A 20,472-nucleotide genomic window follows, 5' to 3' on the forward strand; every position below is an offset into this window, starting at 1 on the left:
TCTGCATTGATACCTAGTTGTGTCAGACATCCTCCTGAGGCAGCATTTTAGCAGGCCAAGAGATGAGTCTGTGCCATAAAAAAAAGAAACGCACAAGAAAGAAAAGATGAAAGAAAATAATGGCCTTATTCTGGCTGTGAATGTGTTTTCATCGATGCTTTGCTTAAAATATTTCATACAACTGCTCATGCCAGTACACAATTCAACTATGGGGGGTGGAGTGAGAGAGAGAGAGAGAGAGAGAGAAGGAGGTCGACATTATCATGCCTTCATCCTCCGTTCACAAGCACCAGAACGTGCCTGTTGCTATGGCAACTCATTTGAGACCCCCCCCTTCAGACTCTCTCTCCAACACCTAAATAAAATCGATGCTATTTATAGAGCAAAACTGGCAACACGCAAGCGACACTGATTGCACATGCAGGGATGTGAATGCAAAAGAAAAATACAGCTCACAAACACGCATGCACGTGCTCAAGCACAGAGCTGCTGCTGTGCGCCCATCTGTGCATTAAGTCCACCTGGGATTTTGTTTGCGACGCATCCATAGAAAATGCATTGAAAGTTTTAAGGTTGACGTTTTCCAAGTTTTATTGTAAGTCCACAGAGAATTTACCTATCATCAACATGCGCCATAGTGGAAATGGGCCCGAGGTTCTGCTTGGCCTGTCAGCTATAGCTACAGTGTGTTTCAACCTCCAACCTTGCCTCTCTGCAAAGGTGACAGAGTGCACTCAGCATCCTAGAGCCAGCACAGTTCTCCCAGTGGCAGCAGCAAGCCAGAGAAATGTGTTTGAAGAAACAATGAGCAGGGGCTCCACTTGTCAGGGGAGAAGAGGCGTGGATATGCCAAGTGGGCCCCACAGCCAAAAGGGGCCTGTGTGTGTATGACAAATTCCATTTGATGACACTTTTTTTTTTTTTTTGTCACACAAGAGAAAATTGCGCATCAACGTGTGAGAATTTGGAAACAAGCAAGCTGGCTGCACGCAAAGCACCATGCACACCAGCTGTCAAGCTTGTAGTGTGTGGATGAATCAGGGTATGTGGTACTCTCACACACGACGATTCTCAACATACGTATGTGTGCAAATACATGGAGAAAAAAAAGTAAATTGCTGCCACTTCGGTGTATTGTCTTCCTCATCCGTGATGAATAAAGTCTATTCTGAGTTGCAAGGCAAGCCGAAAAGAGGGATATAGATGGAGAGATTAGAGCAAGAAAAACGCCCAATAAATGAGGACGCCCCGCCCTCATCCGTGGGGTTGTCATGGCAAGTAGTGTGACGTCACAATGGAAGGAACGCCGTCTATAAGTATGGGACACTGCGCGGCCGCTTTCGAGCTCGCAGAGAGGGGCGACACGTGCTGATCACTTGGGGGGGGAAAGGCACACAGGAAAAAGGACGGCGGCGCACCCTGCTGAAAAAATATATATATATTGTGTTTTGTTATATTTTGGTTGAAGGTGGATTTCTCCGTGTGAATTTTCTAATTAAGAGGGAAGAGTCGTCTCATCAGCCATGGGAAGAGGAGTAAGTACAGTATACCCCCCACCCCTCAAGTCTAAAAAAAACTTATTCAAACAAGTGGTTGATGGATCCATGCTGATGTTGCCATTCGTCGAGCGACGACCCTGTTGATTTTTGTGTCCAAACACTTCCGTGTTGTTTTGGTCGCCTCACAGCGTTTAACATAAGTTGGCATCACGAAGCGGGCATGTTGCATAATGGGATGTTGCTGAATGCTGATGCTGATGCTGGTCAAGTTTGGCTCTCACACTGCCACGCATAAGCAGTTTTTGATCACCCCGTACTTGGAGTGTTGCGCGTTTGGCCCGTTTCGGCGCAGCTGTGGGTCTGGTGAGAGGGATGTACGCAACGGAGGTCGAACGCTTTTATTGCACAACTTGATCGAAAGTCCCATCTGCACACCTTGTTGGGAGCTACTTGACAAGTGCACATCATCACACAATGACGTTGGGCTCAAATAAATTTGGCATATTTGATATCGTTTCAGAGGATTTGAGGTGCCATGCGAGCTTTTACGCTTTAATTTAACATTAATGTGTTCACATTCGTCGTGGTATGATTTTCACAGAGAATGAAGCATGGACTGTGTCTACCTGTTAGGTCACCACTAAAATTGTTTTAGTGAAGTTGCTTTGTGAAGTGTCAAGGGCTGCCACACCCCACCATGCTGCACACCACAAACGCCCGTTATGGATTCAGCCTACAACCCCAGGGCTGTGGAGCTGCTCGAGGAGAGAGAACAAGGGGAGACGTCGACCAGATTGCCCCCTTTAAGCCCCCCCCCCCCTTTCTTCTGCCTGGTCTCATACCATGATGCTCCTGCAAATCTGTGGTCGCTCCGCATCTCGGCCAATAGCTGCCCGTATTTTCCTTTTTTCCCATAGCTGGTGAGAGGCATACCCTGCCCCCATCTTGACGCCCACAGTCTCTTCCCCTCGCTACTTTCAAACCGCCACACGTGGAAGAGATGATAGCCGTCACCACACAGCTCTCCTGACGTGAGGAGGCGGGTGGTCAGAGCAAGATGATTGTTGTTTCTAGGCCCTCTTCATGTTGGAGACTGATACTCCTCTTCGCATTTTCTTGCGCTTCCCACATCTGCCTCAAGTTGCAATAAACAGACTGAGCAAATGAGCTGAGAAGGAGGTGATGAGGGAGGGCGGTGTGTGATGTAAGAAGACAACCAGTTGCCGCATTGCCGCCACCGACTGGCCCAGAAGGATGTCTGCTCTTCCTTGGATTGCGCACTGTAGAAGTTTGTCCGGTTATTTGCGATTGCAACAACACTAGTCACGTGTACAGTGTAGATAACTTGTCAAGGAACAAGTATTGTCTTAAAAATGCTGAGAAGTTTCCGCCCAGCTGAAATCAATGAACTCCACACGGTTACCACATCACAGATTGTCCTACATAGTATGCAAACACCGTCTGAGAGCAGTGCAGGGATTTCATCACAGCAGTGTCATCGAATTGATTAGAAACTGCTTGGGAAAAATGCAATATTAAAGGGAGTTTGTAATACCCCCCCTTTCCCCCACCCCAAAGTTATATGTTAAAATAGTCATTGTGACTTGATAGTAATACATGATGATTATGATTTGTGAAAAAAAATCTGACTTTTGAGGCCCCATCTTGTGCCTCTACTTGGATTTGCAAGAAACCACCACACCCGAAGAAAAACAACCAATAAGATGGAAGGCATGACTCGATGAAGTTTCTCACCCAATTACAGCCACATCCCTGCGGCCTCGTAAAAAATATCAATTAAAACTGATAAGATTAACTGCTGTAGTTAGACATCATTATGAATTGAGTGCTTTTCTGTGTCAACAAGTTTTTATGTTGTTGATTTGTAGTTTTTCCTTTTGCACAGTGGTTTCTTATATATACAGTTAGAGGCACAAGCGATGGCTGATTAATTATTTTTTTTTTTTGCCCAAAGGTCATTTCTCCTGTCAGGTCAGAAAGAATGTTTTAAAAAATTTTCAAAAGTGATTTCCTCCCAATAATTAGTCGCCAGTAAGTAAAACAAAAGTCACTCGTTCCAGGTATTGAATGCATTACTGCCCTCTGTTGCCCCAAGCTGCAAGTATAGGGTGCCCATATGTCATTCTCTGTCAACTGATTGTCTGGACTTGCTGTTGTTTGTTTTTGGACATGTCATATTCACCATCAAAAACATGTACAGCATTATCCATACAGAGTATGTGGTGATCGAGAGCCTTCGAAATAATCAATTGAGGATTGCTGAAAGCTTGACTATTGTATTGCAGCCCATCGACAAATAGAGAGTTTATGAGTCAACATCAGTAACCTCTGACCTAGTATGTAATTATCTGGATGAATGCACCCAAAGTCCCACAAAGAAACTGCAGAAAGTAGTACGTCCATTTCAACTACAGGTTGGTGGAAGGGCCGACAGCCAAGTTAATCCAAGTGGAGTGTCTCACATCGAGACTCTGCTCACTTTATTTAATGCCATGTTTTTAGGCTCTTGTAAGTCAGAGATCTTTTGATGTTATTAGACTGAAAAGGGACAGATTTGATTCAATCTGGAGACATTATCCTCCATTTGAGGGCCATGCACATGTTGTTTTTCTACTGAACCAGCATATATTCTCCCCTCAATATGCACACTGACTACATCTTTATGTCCATTCTCTTTCAACCTGATCATCCTCTTAATTCACACACACGCACGCACACACACACACACACACACACACACACACACACACACACACACACACACACACACACACACACACACACACACACACTTTTCCCCGGGGGTTTTACATTCTTTCTGTTCATCACAATTGTTTTGTCAAATGCTGCCTCTCATATGTGACGGTCCACGCACTCCCCGTCCCGTTTCCGCTGTGTCCTACGTGCCGTGCCGCTCTCACTTTGCATCTCTCTCAGGAATTTTTTTCCCCCTCTGGTTTCACTTGGTGAAAGAGAGCGAGAACCAGTAGGAGAGAGCGTGGGGAAAATGGAACTGTTATTTATTGACGTCATTCATACTCATTTACTCTTCAGTTCATAAAATGTCAGCTGATGGCCAGCAGATTTTGGATGTGAGGTTCGTTTTCAAGATCCATGTGCGAGCTCCTCCACATGCTTTTCAGATTGTCGCAGGTTTGAAGGCTCGGCTGTGTAAATCTCATTCCCATCACGCTTGCTGCCCTTTCACAACAAGAAGTGCCATTGATTCATCTGGTGTCTTTTGTTTTGGATGCCGAGGACTGAAAGTTGCACAGGACGTGAGACGGGTGTTAAAACTGAATGCACTTGTCTTCTCACCGTTTATACTTGGTGGCTGAGGGGAAGTGAAGGGAGGGGGGGGGGGCTGGGGTTAAAACATGTGACTGACTGTCCATTCACATATCTCCAGAGGTGTGGCTTTGGTCACCGGTAGCAACCGGGCAAAGTCCCAGGAGTGTGTGTGTGCGTGTGTGCGTGTGTGTGTGCATGTGTGTGTGTGTGTTGGCGCACATTGTTCGGCACAGCTGAATGAGCAGCTCGGGTATCTGATGCAAACCAGGTCTGCCCATCGGAATTCTGCCAGCAAAAAGATGTGCGATTTTTTTTGACGGAGTGCTCTTTTCCGTCTTTCGTCCAAAGTTTATCTTGTAATTTGACTTGAAACTCTCAAACTAGTGTGATCTCACTCAGCCGTTTTATTCCCTGACTAGACACCTGCCCAAATGTAATAAAATGACATTTTTCACATTGTTTTTAAATAAACACTTCATCATAAGGCATTCATCCAGCACATACATAGTGGTGTCAAACTCATGGCCAGAGGGCATTCTTAGCTTGCCACACCATTTATTATGGCCCACTAAGGCAATGTATTTTGACCTCATATTCCTTTATACTTGAGCAGATAATCTGTTTCAAAATTGTAGTTATTGTTCACTTTTTACAGACTTTACAAGAATTGTTTTCAGTAGAAACATTGACCTAATTCAACATTGGTGTTTATATTCCACGTCTTCTAATTGTAATTTAAATTTGTTGTTAGGAATGTAGGGTGTATATGAATGAAATGTAGGGGCAATTATGGACACATGATAATAAAATTAAGGTATAATTTGACATCATTTTCAGGCACTAAGGGAAATGTTACAAAATTATCATAGGACATATATTTCCAAACATCAGTAACTATCAATCTTTTTGATTTAATTGTGGGGGCGAGGGAAAGTTACATGTCCAAACTGTTTAAAATCGGCCGCTTCGCAGCTTCAGCCTCTGAACTGTTTTGGAATAATTTGTTGAAAGCCAGATGGCCCCCGGGGGCCCTTGGGTGTCCAGAGGCTAAGATCTGACCGTAGCGATGCCGAACCAGTGTTTTCCCAGCTTAGCTGACCGGGGTGGGGGGTTTCATGCAACAATAACATGTGCTGGGATCAAGCACTCTGTTCCAGCAACTCCCTGGGAAACTTTTAGAAACATTATTAGTTTGCATATTTCCATGACCAAGGATGTGTGCAGGATTCAGTGTGAAAACAGTGAACCTGGGTCTAAAATATCACAACAAAGGTGACTGTTTCACTATGTATCCCTGACCGTGGACAAATGGCTCATTGGTAGTCACATGCACCTCTCCGCCAACATGCTAGCACCTCTCATCCCTGTGCGGCTTTGAATTATAGATGAGTCTTAACTGCTAATTGAGTTTCTCTTGTCATGATACTACTTAGCAGCTACTGGAAAGCATCCCTTTAATCGAACTTCTAAACCTGGTGACACCACCATGCATGTACCGCAGGCTCATGCCCGTCTCATCAAGTTTCGTTCCACAGTCTTGAAAGAAATGTCAGTATTTACTGCATGTGCACTGCAAAATTGTAAGTTGGTTGAATTACACTTTTTTTTGTTTTGTTCCACTGCGCCTTTATATTTTCCAGGAAGGACGGGAGCAGTATGAGCTGGCGGCCACTTCTGAGCAGGGAGGCAAAAAGAAGGGAAAAGGGAAGAAGAAAGAGAAAGACATGGATGAACTCAAAAAGGAAGTGGACATGGTGAGTGTGTGATTGACCCAAGGAATGTCTGGGCGACTCAAATGACTACCTACAGTCTTGCGCTGAGCCAGTGACGTTGTAAATCAGCTGACATACCTGAAGTGTGATTAGTGGCTCGTGCATTGGAAGCCAGTAGCCGTAATGTCTATTGTACAACACATTGACCATCCACACTTCCTATGTACATCACGGTAGTATGCTTCAGTTTGCAGGCTCACAACGAGATGCACCTGTAACATATCGTGTCATAGATGCAGTATTTGGTACTTAAGTCCTATTTTCTCTGTGTATCTTTGTAGGATGATCACAAGCTGACTCTCGATGAGCTGAATCGCAAATATGGAACAGATTTGAGCAATGTGAGAAGCCCCATCTTTCACCTCTTAGACATGTTTGTTGCAAGTTGCACCTTTTTGACTGCAGTGTTCTTCAAGGTAATTAATATGTGCCACAACTGAATGTGCTGCAAAGGATTCAGCTGAACAGCAGCAGATAGCGCTCCTTACAACTAAGGTTAAGGGGAAGCCGTGTGAAGGAGACAGTTGAAGAATGGTGACAAGTGGACCTTTTTAAAATTGGTTTATTGCTGAAGGGTCCTTCGCCTTTAATGGCCGCCGCACAGTGAGCGATGCGGCGTGACTTCACTGAACATGCATGCACTTTTCTGGTTTATCAGCGAGTGAGACACAGCCACCCTCTATCTGCTGCCAATCAATAGAAATAGATTATATACAGTACACATACTGTCTTACAACAGTACTTAACCATATTTATAATTTCATATATACCTGTGGACAAAGTGGCGACGCTTGTGAAGAAAAATGTACGTGAGTGGTGAACGCATCACGTTCGTGACATTCAATTGAATGGGAGGTGACCCCCTTTCAATAAGTCTCCATTTTCTTAGTCTTTATTCTTGCCCATGTCTTCTCTTTGTAGCAACCTACGTCTTCCTTGACTGATATGCCCTCGTTTTATGGATTAAAAACAACATGCGTACACGAGGAGCCTCAGAACACAATACAGGGTTGCACAGTTCACATTGCAAAGGAGTCCCTCGGCTAAACTGCCCAACGTGCTGGTGGGAGTGGCCAACAGTCATATTTTGTGATAGTGTGGTCCTGGTCGGATTTGGAGGTATCGCGCATTGTGTGGGAGCCATAAAACTAACTAATACTTCAATGAGTTGCATTGACTTTGTTGACACCTGGTTGGCATGCTTCTAGCATAAAATAAATACTTATTATGCATTGTTAATATAAAATGGATTTTATATTTGGGACAATTTGCTTTGGTGAATCCTGACTAGCAGCCTGTCAAATTGTGCGGACCCCAGCTAAAGCTTTTGTTCATGCAAATGTGCTCCCGGTCATGCAGTCAAGATCAAGGAGAATTGTTAATCGGTGCCTTTAAATGTGGCATCTTCCAGCACTGCATGTGTGCAGTGGTAATGAATGAATGAATAATTCATTAGCCATAGAAGCCTACTGTGTCCTGATTTTTTGACGACACTACTTTATCACCTCCCTCCATATTCTTCTCCGTGCCGATGAAGGGGATGAGCCTTTTTCTGTTGCAAGGTAAATCATCTTTGGTCTCCCCGGACATAAAAATGTGGCAGTGCATTTGTATTTTCACAATGAGCTGGAGAACAGTTGCAGTTCTTTATGGTTGTTTATCTGACGGGATGAAGCGCAGCAGTTCTTTGGCCTTTTAAGTGACTCCTCTTCGTACCATCTTAGGGTTTGACTAATGACAAGGCGGCTGAGAACCTGGCCCGAGATGGGCCCAATGCCCTCACTCCTCCCCCCACCACCCCAGAGTGGGTCAAGTTCTGCAAACAGGTAACAGCTTGCTCCCAACTCTTTACGTTCTAGTTTTGTTAAAAAAATAATCCCAATATATAGATACAGTATACTGTATATATTTTTCCTTTTAATCAATTGGCTTCATGCAGATGTTTGGAGGTTTCTCCATGCTCCTATGGACCGGGGCCATCCTCTGTTTCCTGGCCTATGGTATCCAGGCTGCCATGGAGCATGACCCAGCCAATGATAATGTAATGTTCCTCAACCATAATAAAGCATTTATATTTTTGTTGGAAATGATGATTGATGGCATGTGGAGGTCTAAATGTCACGTTTGTTTTGCAGTTGTACTTGGGTGTTGTGCTCTCCGCTGTTGTCATCATCACTGGTTGCTTCTCCTACTATCAAGAGGCCAAAAGCTCAAAGATCATGGATTCCTTCAAAAACCTCGTCCCACAGGTGCCATTTTTTCCATCTTTTGGTTGTCATATTATGTATAGCATGGTCTCTGTTAAATTGTGCATGTCTGTCAAAAGTGACTGCATCCATCTGCCTCATAGCAAGCGCTGGTTGTCCGTGATGGGGAAAAGAAGAGCATTAACGCAGAGGATGTCGTAGTCGGGGATTTAGTAGAGGTAAAAGGCGGTGACCGGATCCCCGCTGACCTGCGAATCATTTCTGCCCATGGCTGCAAGGTAAAAAGACGGAAGAGAAGATCTTAGCACAACAGAAAGGTGGAACTATCTCCTGATTCACAGGCAATGTGACAATTCTCAGGTGGACAACTCCTCTCTGACGGGTGAATCTGAGCCACAGACGCGTACTCCCGATTTCTCCAACGAGAACCCCTTAGAAACCAGGAACATTGCTTTTTTCTCCACCAACTGTGTTGAAGGTATGAAGGAAGATTATGTCAAGCAGCTGAGGACAGGGACGCCCCGATCTGAGGAACAAACCGTGGTATTGCGAACGTTGTGACCCTGGATTTGTTCCCGACAGGAACTGCCCGAGGCATTGTGATCAGCACTGGTGACCGGACCGTCATGGGTCGCATTGCCACGCTTGCCTCAGGACTTGAAGTTGGGCGCACTCCCATCTCCATCGAGATTGAGCACTTCATCCATATTATCACTGGTGTAGCAGTCTTCCTGGGTGTGTCCTTCTTTGTCCTGTCTCTCATTCTTGGGTACTCATGGCTGGAGGCTGTCATCTTCCTCATTGGCATTATTGTTGCCAATGTGCCCGAGGGTCTCTTGGCGACCGTCACTGTGAGTCCTCAGCCTTTGCTCAATTTCAGTGGGTTCTCAGTGTCTAAGAGGCCTCTCTTGTGCAGGTGTGTCTAACTCTGACTGCCAAGCGTATGGCCAAGAAGAACTGCTTGGTAAAAAATCTGGAAGCTGTTGAGACGCTGGGCTCCACCTCCACCATCTGCTCAGACAAGACTGGCACCTTGACCCAAAACAGGATGACCGTTGCCCACATGTGGTTTGATAACCAGATCCATGAGGCAGACACAACTGAGAACCAGAGTGGGACATCCTTTGACAAGAGCTCTGCCACTTGGGCTGCCCTGGCCAGAATTGCTGGACTCTGTAACCGTGCTGTCTTCCTGGCAGAGCAGACCAACGTTCCCATCCTAAAGGTAGGATGGAATTGTTTTCTCTCGTATCGTGGCAACGTATGAATGAGGCCTATTCATTGGGGATATACTGTAATTATCTTACGCAACAAGTATCTGTCGCTTTCTTCCTTTATTTTGATGCCAATTCTGAGATAATTATTTAGAAATGCAGCATAGCCGACTTTGTGTAAAAATAAATAAATAAATAATGGCCTTGCCAATTGTTTTTTGGCTTCGCTTATAACCGACATCTACCATCTAAAATTTTTTTTTTTTTTTTTTGGTTGTTGTTTTTTATAAGCTCCTTTTATCCTCTCTGGCGTGTATGAGAGAAAAGAAATAAGCATCTTTGTGCTTTGGCAATTTCCTTTGTTTTTGGACATAGATGATGAATGCTAAGTTTACCCTTTCTGAAGCCAAACTGAAAGGCTTGCGCTTTGGACTAACGGTAGATTTTCTCCTCCAGAGAGATGTAGCTGGTGATGCTTCAGAGTCTGCACTTCTGAAATGTATTGAGCTGTGCTGTGGATCAGTCCAAGAAATTAGGGAGAAAAGTAGCAAAATTGCAGAGATACCTTTCAACTCTACCAACAAGTACCAGGTATTGTTGGGTTTCGGTTTGGAAGCCAGAAAAGGATAACGGTTAGAATTCACAAGAACCTAACTGGTAAAACCTTTCTTTCCCAGCTTTCGATTCACAAGAATTCATCGAGCGAAAGGGAGTCCAACCATCTGCTGGTTATGAAAGGTGCCCCTGAGAGGATTTTGGACCGTTGCTCTTCCATCATGATCCAGGGCAAAGAGCAGCCTCTGGATGATGAGATGAAGGATGCCTTCCAAAATGCCTACCTCGAATTGGGAGGTTTGGGAGAGAGAGTGCTCGGTAAGGATTAGTGGAAGTTTGGTGAGCAGCATCGCTCATCATGCAGTTGAAAGACTCATGAGCATTTTTTTTAAATTGTTTATGTTTTAGGTTTTTGTCATTTCAATTTGCCCGATGACCAGTTCCCAGAAGGCTTTGCTTTCGACACTGATGAAGTGAACTTTCCCACTGAGAACCTGTGCTTCATCGGCCTAATGTCCATGATAGACCCTCCTCGAGCAGCTGTGCCCGATGCCGTCGGCAAATGCAGGAGCGCTGGGATCAAGGTATGCTTTTGCTGCTGGTGAATAAAGCCTTTTTGTTTCAGATTCACAAAAAAAATCAAACAACACTTTATCTTTGAGGTGATCATGGTGACGGGGGATCATCCAATCACAGCTAAGGCCATCGCTAAGGGCGTTGGCATTATTTCTGAAGGGAATGAGACAGTTGAGGATATTGCTGCACGTCTCAACATCCCAATCAATGAAGTCAACCCGAGGTACTTGGTGCGGAAAAAGCAGCTGCATGATAGTTGTGATCACTTGTAGAGCCAGAAGATCATAATCTGGGCCCAATGCCCACTCACTCACAATAGCTTTATTTTATTTTAGTTCCATGCAAATCCAGTTTTGTTGTATGTAGCACTTGAAGTTAAAGTGACCAAAACTTTGCTGCAGGGATGCTAAAGCCTGTGTTGTCCATGGTGGAGACCTTAAGGACCTGACCGCAGAGCAGCTTGATGACATTCTGAAGTACCACACTGAGATTGTCTTTGCCAGAACCTCTCCGCAGCAGAAACTGATCATTGTGGAAGGCTGCCAGCGACAGGTGCATAATGCACTACTTTGTGCATCATTCTTTTTTTTTGGGCTGTGCAAAATCTTTATTGGTCATTTTCCCTCAACCCTTTTTAATTTCCTCACCATCCAGGGAGCCATTGTTGCCGTGACTGGTGATGGCGTCAATGACTCTCCAGCACTGAAGAAGGCTGACATCGGTGTCGCTATGGGGATTGCCGGATCTGACGTCTCCAAGCAGGCGGCTGACATGATCCTGCTGGATGACAACTTTGCTTCTATTGTTACTGGAGTCGAAGAAGGTAATGTGGTGCCTCTGAGCTGTCTGGGCGGAACATGTTTTTTAAACGCCATTTATGTGTGCTTGTCCTACTAATCAGGGCGTTTGATCTTTGACAACTTGAAGAAGTCCATCGCTTACACTCTGACCAGTAACATTCCTGAGATCACCCCCTTCCTCCTCTTCATTATTGCCAGCATCCCCCTGCCTCTGGGTACCGTCACCATCCTTTGTATCGACCTGGGAACTGACATGGTGCGTGTATGACCTCTTTTCAAGTTGCTTTTGTGTGTTTGAGTTGTGTCTGTGCACAGCTAAATAGTCATATGCTGCCTTTCAGGTTCCTGCCATCTCATTGGCTTATGAAGCAGCTGAGAGCGACATCATGAAGAGACAGCCTCGAAACCCCAAAACAGACAAACTGGTCAATGAGAGGCTCATCAGCATTGCCTATGGACAAATTGGTAAATTTTTAAACCACACTTTGGGCTCTTTATGTCCTTGCTAGATTTTTCAGGTCGGTTGGTATCTAGGTCTTCTAAGATAAATAGAAAAGAAACATACACCAGAAATAGGCCCACACTGATCGAGAAACCATGTGTTTGAGTGATGACAACTCGGTGTTCTTTTTCGTAATGAAGCCAGGAAGGAACAGGTTCAACCTTGTTAATGTGGCCTTCACTCAACAACAAAAGAATGAAATGCAAACACACAATATACCTGAACAAATTGCTTCCCTATCTCACTTCTCTGAAAATAATGAATTAAAAGTATTTTCATGTGAAAACAAAATATTTTTAACAGCACTCCACTGCGTCTCATAATTTCTCATACTGGAGGATTTATGATTTTTTTTTTTCAAGGTAATTTCGTAATGGATCCATTGACTCAGTTATTTGTAGATTGACAGATGTTTTGTCTTAATTTGTCATAAGGACCTCCAGACTAATCAGTTAATGGAATCACGTATTGATCTGGGATTTAGTCTCAAGATCCGTTGTCATCAGAAATGTTTAAACTATTTTCCTGCTGACATCGTGATGGTGTAATGTTGGTTATCCAATCACGTTGCTGCTTGCAGGCATGATCCAGGCTCTTGCCGGCTTCTTTGCCTATTTTGTGATCTTGGCTGAGAACGGCTTTCTGCCCCGGACATTGTTGGGCATCCGTGTGTCCTGGGACAACAAGTACTGCAATGATCTGGAGGACAGTTACGGGCAGCAATGGGTCAGTACAATCACATTCACACGGAGTCTTTCAACATTGCGGGTCTTCATTTTGCTGCCTGTTTGTGTGTGCAGACTTATGAGCAGAGAAAGATCGTCGAGTTCACGTGCCATACAGCATTCTTTGCCAGCATTGTCATTGTCCAGTGGGCTGATCTAATCATCTGCAAGACCAGGAGGAACTCTGTCTTCCAGCAGGGCATGAGGTAAGTGGAAAAACATCACCTTAACGATATGTTAAATATTGGATAGTTTCCACGCCGCATCGAATTGATCGTCCCAAACTGAACAGAATTATATCAAAACCGTTTGGCCTTGAAAGATATTGTTTTAGGTAGTGCTGTCCGGCGATTAAAAATTAATCTATATTTTAATCTCATCTAAAAATTACTGGGGAAACCTCTATTTTCATTTTAAATTTGTTACATTATTGAGGCAGATCAAAAGATAAAAGAAAAAGTGGCATTATAAAGTATTTTATTGTTTTTCAGCAGACCTGAACAGATACAGTCCTAGCCAATTACTTTCTGCTGTATTTGAGACAAGTCAGTCTTACCTGCAACCTTTAGTTTCGACCACATTGTTTTTGTAAATCTACAAATTACAAAATAAAAATTAAATAGAACACCAGGTCCTTAGAAAGTGCTTAGGTTAACATATCAAAAACAGTAAGAACATTTTTCTGAGCAATACAAGTACTCAACACTGAACTTGCTTCAGATAATAAACAATAAATAAAACAGACCCTTAAATCACAATGCTGTAAATTAGCACTTCAGAAATAACACTGTTCATCATGACAAACTAAAAGTGCTGAAATAAACATCGTGGTTGATGTTCTAGTAGTTGACAGAGGACACATCAACTATGCTTCATATGTGGGGTGTTCTTGAGTTTAGTTTGCCGAAGAGCTTTGCTATGGACGGCTCGCTCGCTATATTGCTAATGTTTTCAGTGCTAACGTTAGCTGTGGCTGCACTCGTGACTGGGTGCTTTGCATTGATGAGGGATGGCTAAATTTGAGCTGCTTCGGTGGTAAGCAAAATCATTTTTACAAATTAGGCACAAGTTAGTTAGTTAGTTCCGCCCGCTCCTATTTGGAACATTGGGCGACGAGCCTCCTCCATTTGTTCCGGTCACTGGCGACCTTTCTTGCTCCATGCCAGCTGACACCCATCTCACTGAGGTCTTCTTTGGCAGTCTGTCTCCACGTCTTCTTTGGCCTACCTCTCTTCCTCTTTCCAGCCTCTGGCATCCAGTCCATGGCCACACTTGCCGGTCTCTCTCTTGGCAGCCGGAGTACGTGGCCGATCATTTTCCTTCTCCTTTCAGAGACAATGTCTGACAGTTCAGCCACTCCTGCCCTCTTCATCACCTCCTCGTTGGTGATGTGGTCTCTCCATGAGATCCTCAGGATGGATCTCAGGCAACGCCGATGAAAGACATCTAACTTGTTGGTAATGTTGGCTGTCTTCATCCATGTCTCACAGGCGTAAATCGCTGTTGGGATAACCACTGACATATAGAGGCGTAGCTTGGTGGTCGTAGTGATGGCTTCCGATGACCAGATGTTGCGGAGGCGTTGGAACACTCCCGCAGCTTTACCAAGTCTACTGTTGACGTCTTTCTCCACACCACCTGTATTTGAGATGTTACTCCCAAGATATGTGAAGCTGTCTATGTCATGTTGGTGTAGAGTGAGTGGTTGAAGGTGTTGGTGCTGTCCGACGGCCATGGCCTTGGTCTTTTCCTGGCTAATTCGTAAACCGACCTTAACTCCGTGCTCATGCAGATTGTTGGTCAACTCCTGGAGTGCGGGCTGGGTGTGACTTAACAGAGCCAAATCATCTGCAAATTCCAGGTCAGCTAGTCTGCTCCCTCCCCACTTGATACCAACTTCTTCCCCTGTGATGGACTTCCTCATCACAAAGTCAATTATGATGATGAAGAGTAGGGGTGACAGAATGCAACCCTGTCTTACACCAGTGACAATGTCAAAATCATCAGTTGTGCCACTGTTGGTTTTGACACAACAGGTTGAGTTGTGGTACAATGACCTGAAGATGTTGATGTATTTGAGGGGTACACCATACAGCTGGACGATCTGCCACAGTGACTCCCGGTGGATGCTGTCGAAGGCTTTCTTGAAATCGATATAGTTGATCATGAGTGGTGTCTGAAGTTCTTGGCACTGCTCTATGATGTTTCGAAGGGTAAAGATCTGTTCGGCGCAAGACCTTCCCTTCCTGAAACCGGCTTGCTCTTCCCTCAAGATGTTATCCACTTCATCTTTAAGGCGATGTAGCAGGACACTGCAGAATACCTTGCTGGGGATTGACAGCAGTGTAATGCCCCGCCAGTTATTGCAGTCTGCGAGGTTTCCCTTCTTAGGAAGCGTGACAATGACCCCACGTCTCCAGTCGGCAGGAACCTCTTCAGCATGCCAAATCAGGTTGAACAGGTGGGTAAGGCTCTCCACAACAGCGTCTTGGCCGTGTTTCAACATCTCGGCAGCTACCTCATCGAGTCCCGGTGCCTTGTTGTTCTTAAGGCCCTTGATTGCTCTGGCAACCTCAGTCTCGGATATCTCTTTCGATGTAATATTTAAAGCTGGAGCTGGTGTCTCTTGATCGAAATTGAAGAGCACGGGAGGCATTGGTTGGTTGAGAACCTCCCTGAAGTGTTCCAGCCATCTTGCTTCTTGCTCCTCGTCGCATAGAAGTGTCCTGCCATCCTTGCTCCTGATTGGCACGCTAGAGCTGCTCCTGGAGTTGGTTAGCTCCCGCACGATCTTGTATAGGGTCGTCGTGTTGTTGTTCTCGGCTGCTTCCTGTGCCTCTCTTGCTTTCTCTTCTAGCCACTGTCTTTTATCCTTCCTGCAACTCTTCTTCACTGCCCTGTCCAAGCGCCTGTACTCCTCGTCTTCCATCCTCCAGCTCCGGAGCCTCCTCTTTTGTTCTCTTTTTATCTTGGCCACTTTCCTTTCATCAATCAACTTCCAGGTGTTGTCTGTTATCCATCTCTCTTTGTTGGTACCCCTCTTTCTGCCGATAACTGCTTCTGCAGTTTCAGCAATGGCACAAGAGAACATACTCCACTGCTCCTCAATGTTTGCAAGGTGTTGTGATACCTTGAGCTTCCTACTCAACTCCTCACAGAAGCTTTCTGAGATGTTGTTATCCTTTAGCTTGTCCACTGCGTAAGGTCTCCTGGGCTGCACCCTTTTCACCTTCTTCAGCTTCAGCTTGATTTTACTCACCACAAGGAAGTGGTCTGAACCCACATCTGCACCTCTGTGGGAGCGAACGTCGAGCAATGACGAGCGCCACCTTGTGTTGATGCAGATGTAGTCCAGTTCGTTCTGGGTCCCGCCACCAGGTGAAACCCAGGTTACTTTGTGGATCCGCTTGTGCTCAAAAAAGGTGTTGCCAATGCTGAGGCCGTTGGTACTGGTTAGCATCAACAGTCTCTCCCCGTTGTCGTTCGTGGAGCCTGCAGACCCATGTGGTCCAACTGTGGCATTCAGGCCCCTTCTGTCATTATCCAGTTTTGCGTTGAAGTCTCCAATCAGCATTTTGATGTCATGTCTGGGGATCTCCTCAAGCACGGTCTGGAGCTGGTTGTAGAAGGTGTCTTTATCGTCCGCTGAGGCAGCTTCGGTTGGGGCATAGACTTGTACGATGGTTACTTTGGCATATCTGGTGTAGAGCCTTGCTGTAATAATCCGTTCATTCACCGGCTTCCATCCAATCAATGCTTTTGCTGCACTATTGGAGAGGATGATGCCGACTCCATGGGAATGGTGGTCTTGCTTCCCAGAGTACAGAAAAGTTGCTCCATCAACCACGAGACGCACTTGCCCCGTCCACCTCATTTCACTAACGCCTAAGATGTCCAGGCGATAGTCCCTCATATTCTTCAGCACCTGGTCCATGCGACCAGACTGGAACATTGTGCGCACATTCCAGGTGCCTACTCTGGTGTTGGTTTTGGTTCCAAAGATCGGGGTCATCAGGGGTCGGGCTTCCTGCTGGATTTCACCCGGCCCCGTCATAGATACATCCAAGGATGTGCCGTCTCTTCTTCGCCGTGGTTTACCGGAATGGCTTCCTCTCGTCGTTTCTGTAACAGGTTTTGTTTTACAGGGTGAGGTTGTTAACCTCACGCCCAACCCCCAACCTGGAGGACCAGTTGGATGCAGTTTAACGTCGTACCCAGGACTCACAAGAATCTACCTTTATCAATTGTGTCGTCAGGGCGTTTTGAAATGTAAATTTTGAATTGAATTGAATACAACTTTTCCAATCATTGTGCCGAGAACTCTCATATGCTGCTCCATTTTCACCTCTCCATTCCTCACCGCTGCTTACTAAGCCCACCCAATTCCAATAGAAGCCTATCAGCGTCGGCTAAGCCAGCCCCAACGTAATTGCAGCCAATCAATGTTCACTTCAGGCTGTGACTGACAGTTGTTTCCCCACCCTCAACAACTCGAACACAGGAAGCCAACACATAAAAAGGGCATTCAGAAAAACGGAACCCAACCTACAGAAACAATAAAGGCAGAGATTAAAATGTAGATTAACGCGATTAAAAAAATAACGCGCTAAACGTGAAGTGATTAATTAATTAATCGCAATTTACGCGATAATATGACACCTCTAGTTTTAGGATCGCATGGCTTCTTTTATGAGTGAAATATTATTTTCATTATACAGGAACAAGATCTTGATCTTTGGGCTGTTTGAGGAGACTGCCCTGGCTGCTTTCCTCTCTTACTGCCCTGGCATGGACGTCGCCCTAAGAATGTACCCTCTCAGGTGAGTGGGATGCCAGTAGGTCACACGACCGTCCCGTCTCGCAGCGCAATATCTAATTTCCTTGCATGTACGTGCATGTGTTTTTCCAGGGCCAACTGGTGGTTCTGCGCATTCCCATATTCCCTGCTCATCTTTATCTATGATGAAATCCGCAAACTGATCATCAGACGCTGCCCCGGAGGTGAGCTCAAGCACCATGCTTTTATTATCTTGTGTTGCAACAGCGTCCTACTCTCTTGCTTTCCCTCTATTACAAACTTGTGTTAAGTGAAAGAAACTCTTCATTTCAGCTTTAAACTTCCTCCTCTGTGAACAGGTGGAAAGTAGTGGCATTGCAACCCAATTTGTTTCTGTAATATGTCATCCCCCTGTGTTTTCAGGTTGGGTGGAACAAGAGACCTACTATTGAAGATCCACCAGCCCGTCAGCTCTCATCTTCCCCTCCACTCCCATCGTTGCATGAATATTGTCTTGCTGCTCGGAATAAAATTTTAACCTCTGTGGGGGGGAAAAAAATAACCCATCGGAACACGTTTTTATATTAGTGAATGCTTGATACTACTATTATTGTCATACTGAGATGGAACGTGCTGATGATACGTATATGATAAATGCTAATAATGATATGAACACTGAACATTGACTTTGACTATGCGTGCCTTGTTTCTGAAACAGGACCAATTTTATACATGTTTTTAACAGTTATAAATGTTCAATAAAATGCGCTTGAGTCAGGTCCTACATGTTTGCTGTTCTTGTTATTGATTCTGTCATTTTTATTTGACATGTTCAGGCTCAGCTATTATGCAAACTGATTTATTGTCCTATTAGAAACAATAAGATAACCAAGATAGCCTTTTTTTTTTTTTTTTTACCTCGCGGTTGGAGTCCTACCATGTTAGAAAAAACATTTGGATGATGTTTGTGATACATTTAAATGTACTGACAGTAGTCATTGAATTATTCATTTGGACTGACTTAGGTTGCAACTTCCTCCAACGTGCAGTAAAAGTCATGAAATTTAAGATGAAAACAGCACCGTATGTCACTTGCTGAGGTGGTGGGCGGGGTTAATGACGTGATTGGTTGAACTGGAAAAGCAATTTCCACATTGTCGTGTGTGCACCTAATTCGAGTAGAGCATGTGTACTTCCTATCCCTAGCCGTTACAAATAACTTCGCAAACAACGTCGTAGTTGCAGAAAGACCCTAACTCATCACTCAGAATGTCACGTGGGGAGGAAGTAAAGACGCTCCCCATCTTGATGGAAGATTCCTCATACCATACTACAATTGCAGACAACCATATTTCTCAGTAAATATGAGAAATGTCAACCGGTAAGGACTCTATTGATCCTCTAACACACCAGTTGCATGATGACGACTAGCTGGCTTCTTTTACAGTGAGGAAATGCGTTTGGATGTTTTGTATGTTGTTTACATTTTCACTTTCACTTCACGACACATTGAACAATGAAATCAAGTGCTCTACCATATTTTTCAAATCAAATACTTTTTTAACTTTCAGACTAGAGGGCAACTACTTGTAACACTGCATTGTGGTTGTACTTTGCACTGGTGTTGAACCAGTTTAGAGCACACTAAGAGCTTCAATAGCTTCAATACAGTGCACTATTTGCATGGTTACTGTATATGCCTACAGCAAATGAGAGGGGTCAAATTCTTAGAAACTGCCATCAGTATTATGAAGTGCAGTTGTTGCACATACTGCAAACTACAAGCACAATATTGTTACATTACTACTATATATTGTATCATTCCATTCTTTTCCCGGCAATGACCAGTTTGTGCTTTAACAGGCAGCCTCTGAGAAAGACACTGATTCCCAACATGATTTGAAGAAGTGAATTAATTAGTTGGCCATGCTAGCGCTGTCTTTGAAGTTACACAATTTAGAAAAGTTGAACGCGATGCAGATGAGTGTGTAACAGACGACTTGAGTGTCTCCAAAATAAACGGTAATTGGCCCACAAGTGAATGTTGACAGCTGTCTCTCATCCCATAGAAACATCCTCATTTGGCTTGAACTCAAGTGGCCCGGGAGCTCATTAGAAAGATGTATTTGATGTGTAGCAGGTTGCGGTGTGCCAGCATCCTGAAAATATTTTGTTTGTTAAATGCCTTAATATTTAGAGTATACAATTTTGCTACTCTCAATTCTCCTTTGCCAGCAGATGTACAGCATTGGGAAAAAACTCGGAGTCCCCCAAAAAAAAAAACCATACTTCACCATGCTTGGTATTTCAACAATATGTCACATTTTGCAAGTAAATCCTCTGAATGACAGTATTTGTATTTGGAATTTGCGAGTTTTGTCAATGCATTTTTCTTTGTATGAGCATGGTTCTGAAAACTTATGAATTTTGCCATTAAGCTCCTTGTTAGAGAACAGCAGCTTGTGCAAAAAGTACTGAACCATTTAACCTTAGAGAAGGTGACATTAAGTTACCTGTAAAGGTTTAAATGAAT

At 44.4% G+C, this 20,472-nt stretch overlaps 1 protein-coding gene across 1 annotated transcript; it reads left to right on the top strand.

Moving 5' to 3' along the window:
- Window positions 1–1,337: 1,337 nt before the first annotated feature.
- On the top strand, window positions 1,338–18,723 carry LOC147210991 (sodium/potassium-transporting ATPase subunit alpha-1). The gene is made up of 23 exons (XM_086119787.1): window positions 1,338–1,535; window positions 6,452–6,565; window positions 6,865–6,924; window positions 8,308–8,409; window positions 8,523–8,624; window positions 8,719–8,832; window positions 8,934–9,068; window positions 9,151–9,268; window positions 9,373–9,641; window positions 9,707–10,015; window positions 10,461–10,595; window positions 10,682–10,877; window positions 10,968–11,143; window positions 11,222–11,358; window positions 11,537–11,687; window positions 11,790–11,958; window positions 12,037–12,191; window positions 12,277–12,400; window positions 13,018–13,163; window positions 13,238–13,368; window positions 17,881–17,982; window positions 18,072–18,163; window positions 18,363–18,723. Exons 1-23 carry the CDS (start codon window positions 1,524–1,526, stop codon window positions 18,389–18,391), a joined length of 3,078 nt encoding a protein of 1,025 aa, XP_085975913.1. The 5' UTR covers window positions 1,338–1,523; the 3' UTR covers window positions 18,392–18,723.
- Window positions 18,724–20,472: the final 1,749 nt, after the last annotated feature.

Source organism: Hippocampus guttulatus, chromosome 1 (genome assembly GCF_054856545.1).
Source record: "Hippocampus guttulatus isolate MCC_2025c chromosome 1, RoL_Hgut_1.0, whole genome shotgun sequence".
Classification (NCBI taxonomy): Eukaryota; Metazoa; Chordata; class Actinopteri; order Syngnathiformes; family Syngnathidae; genus Hippocampus; species Hippocampus guttulatus.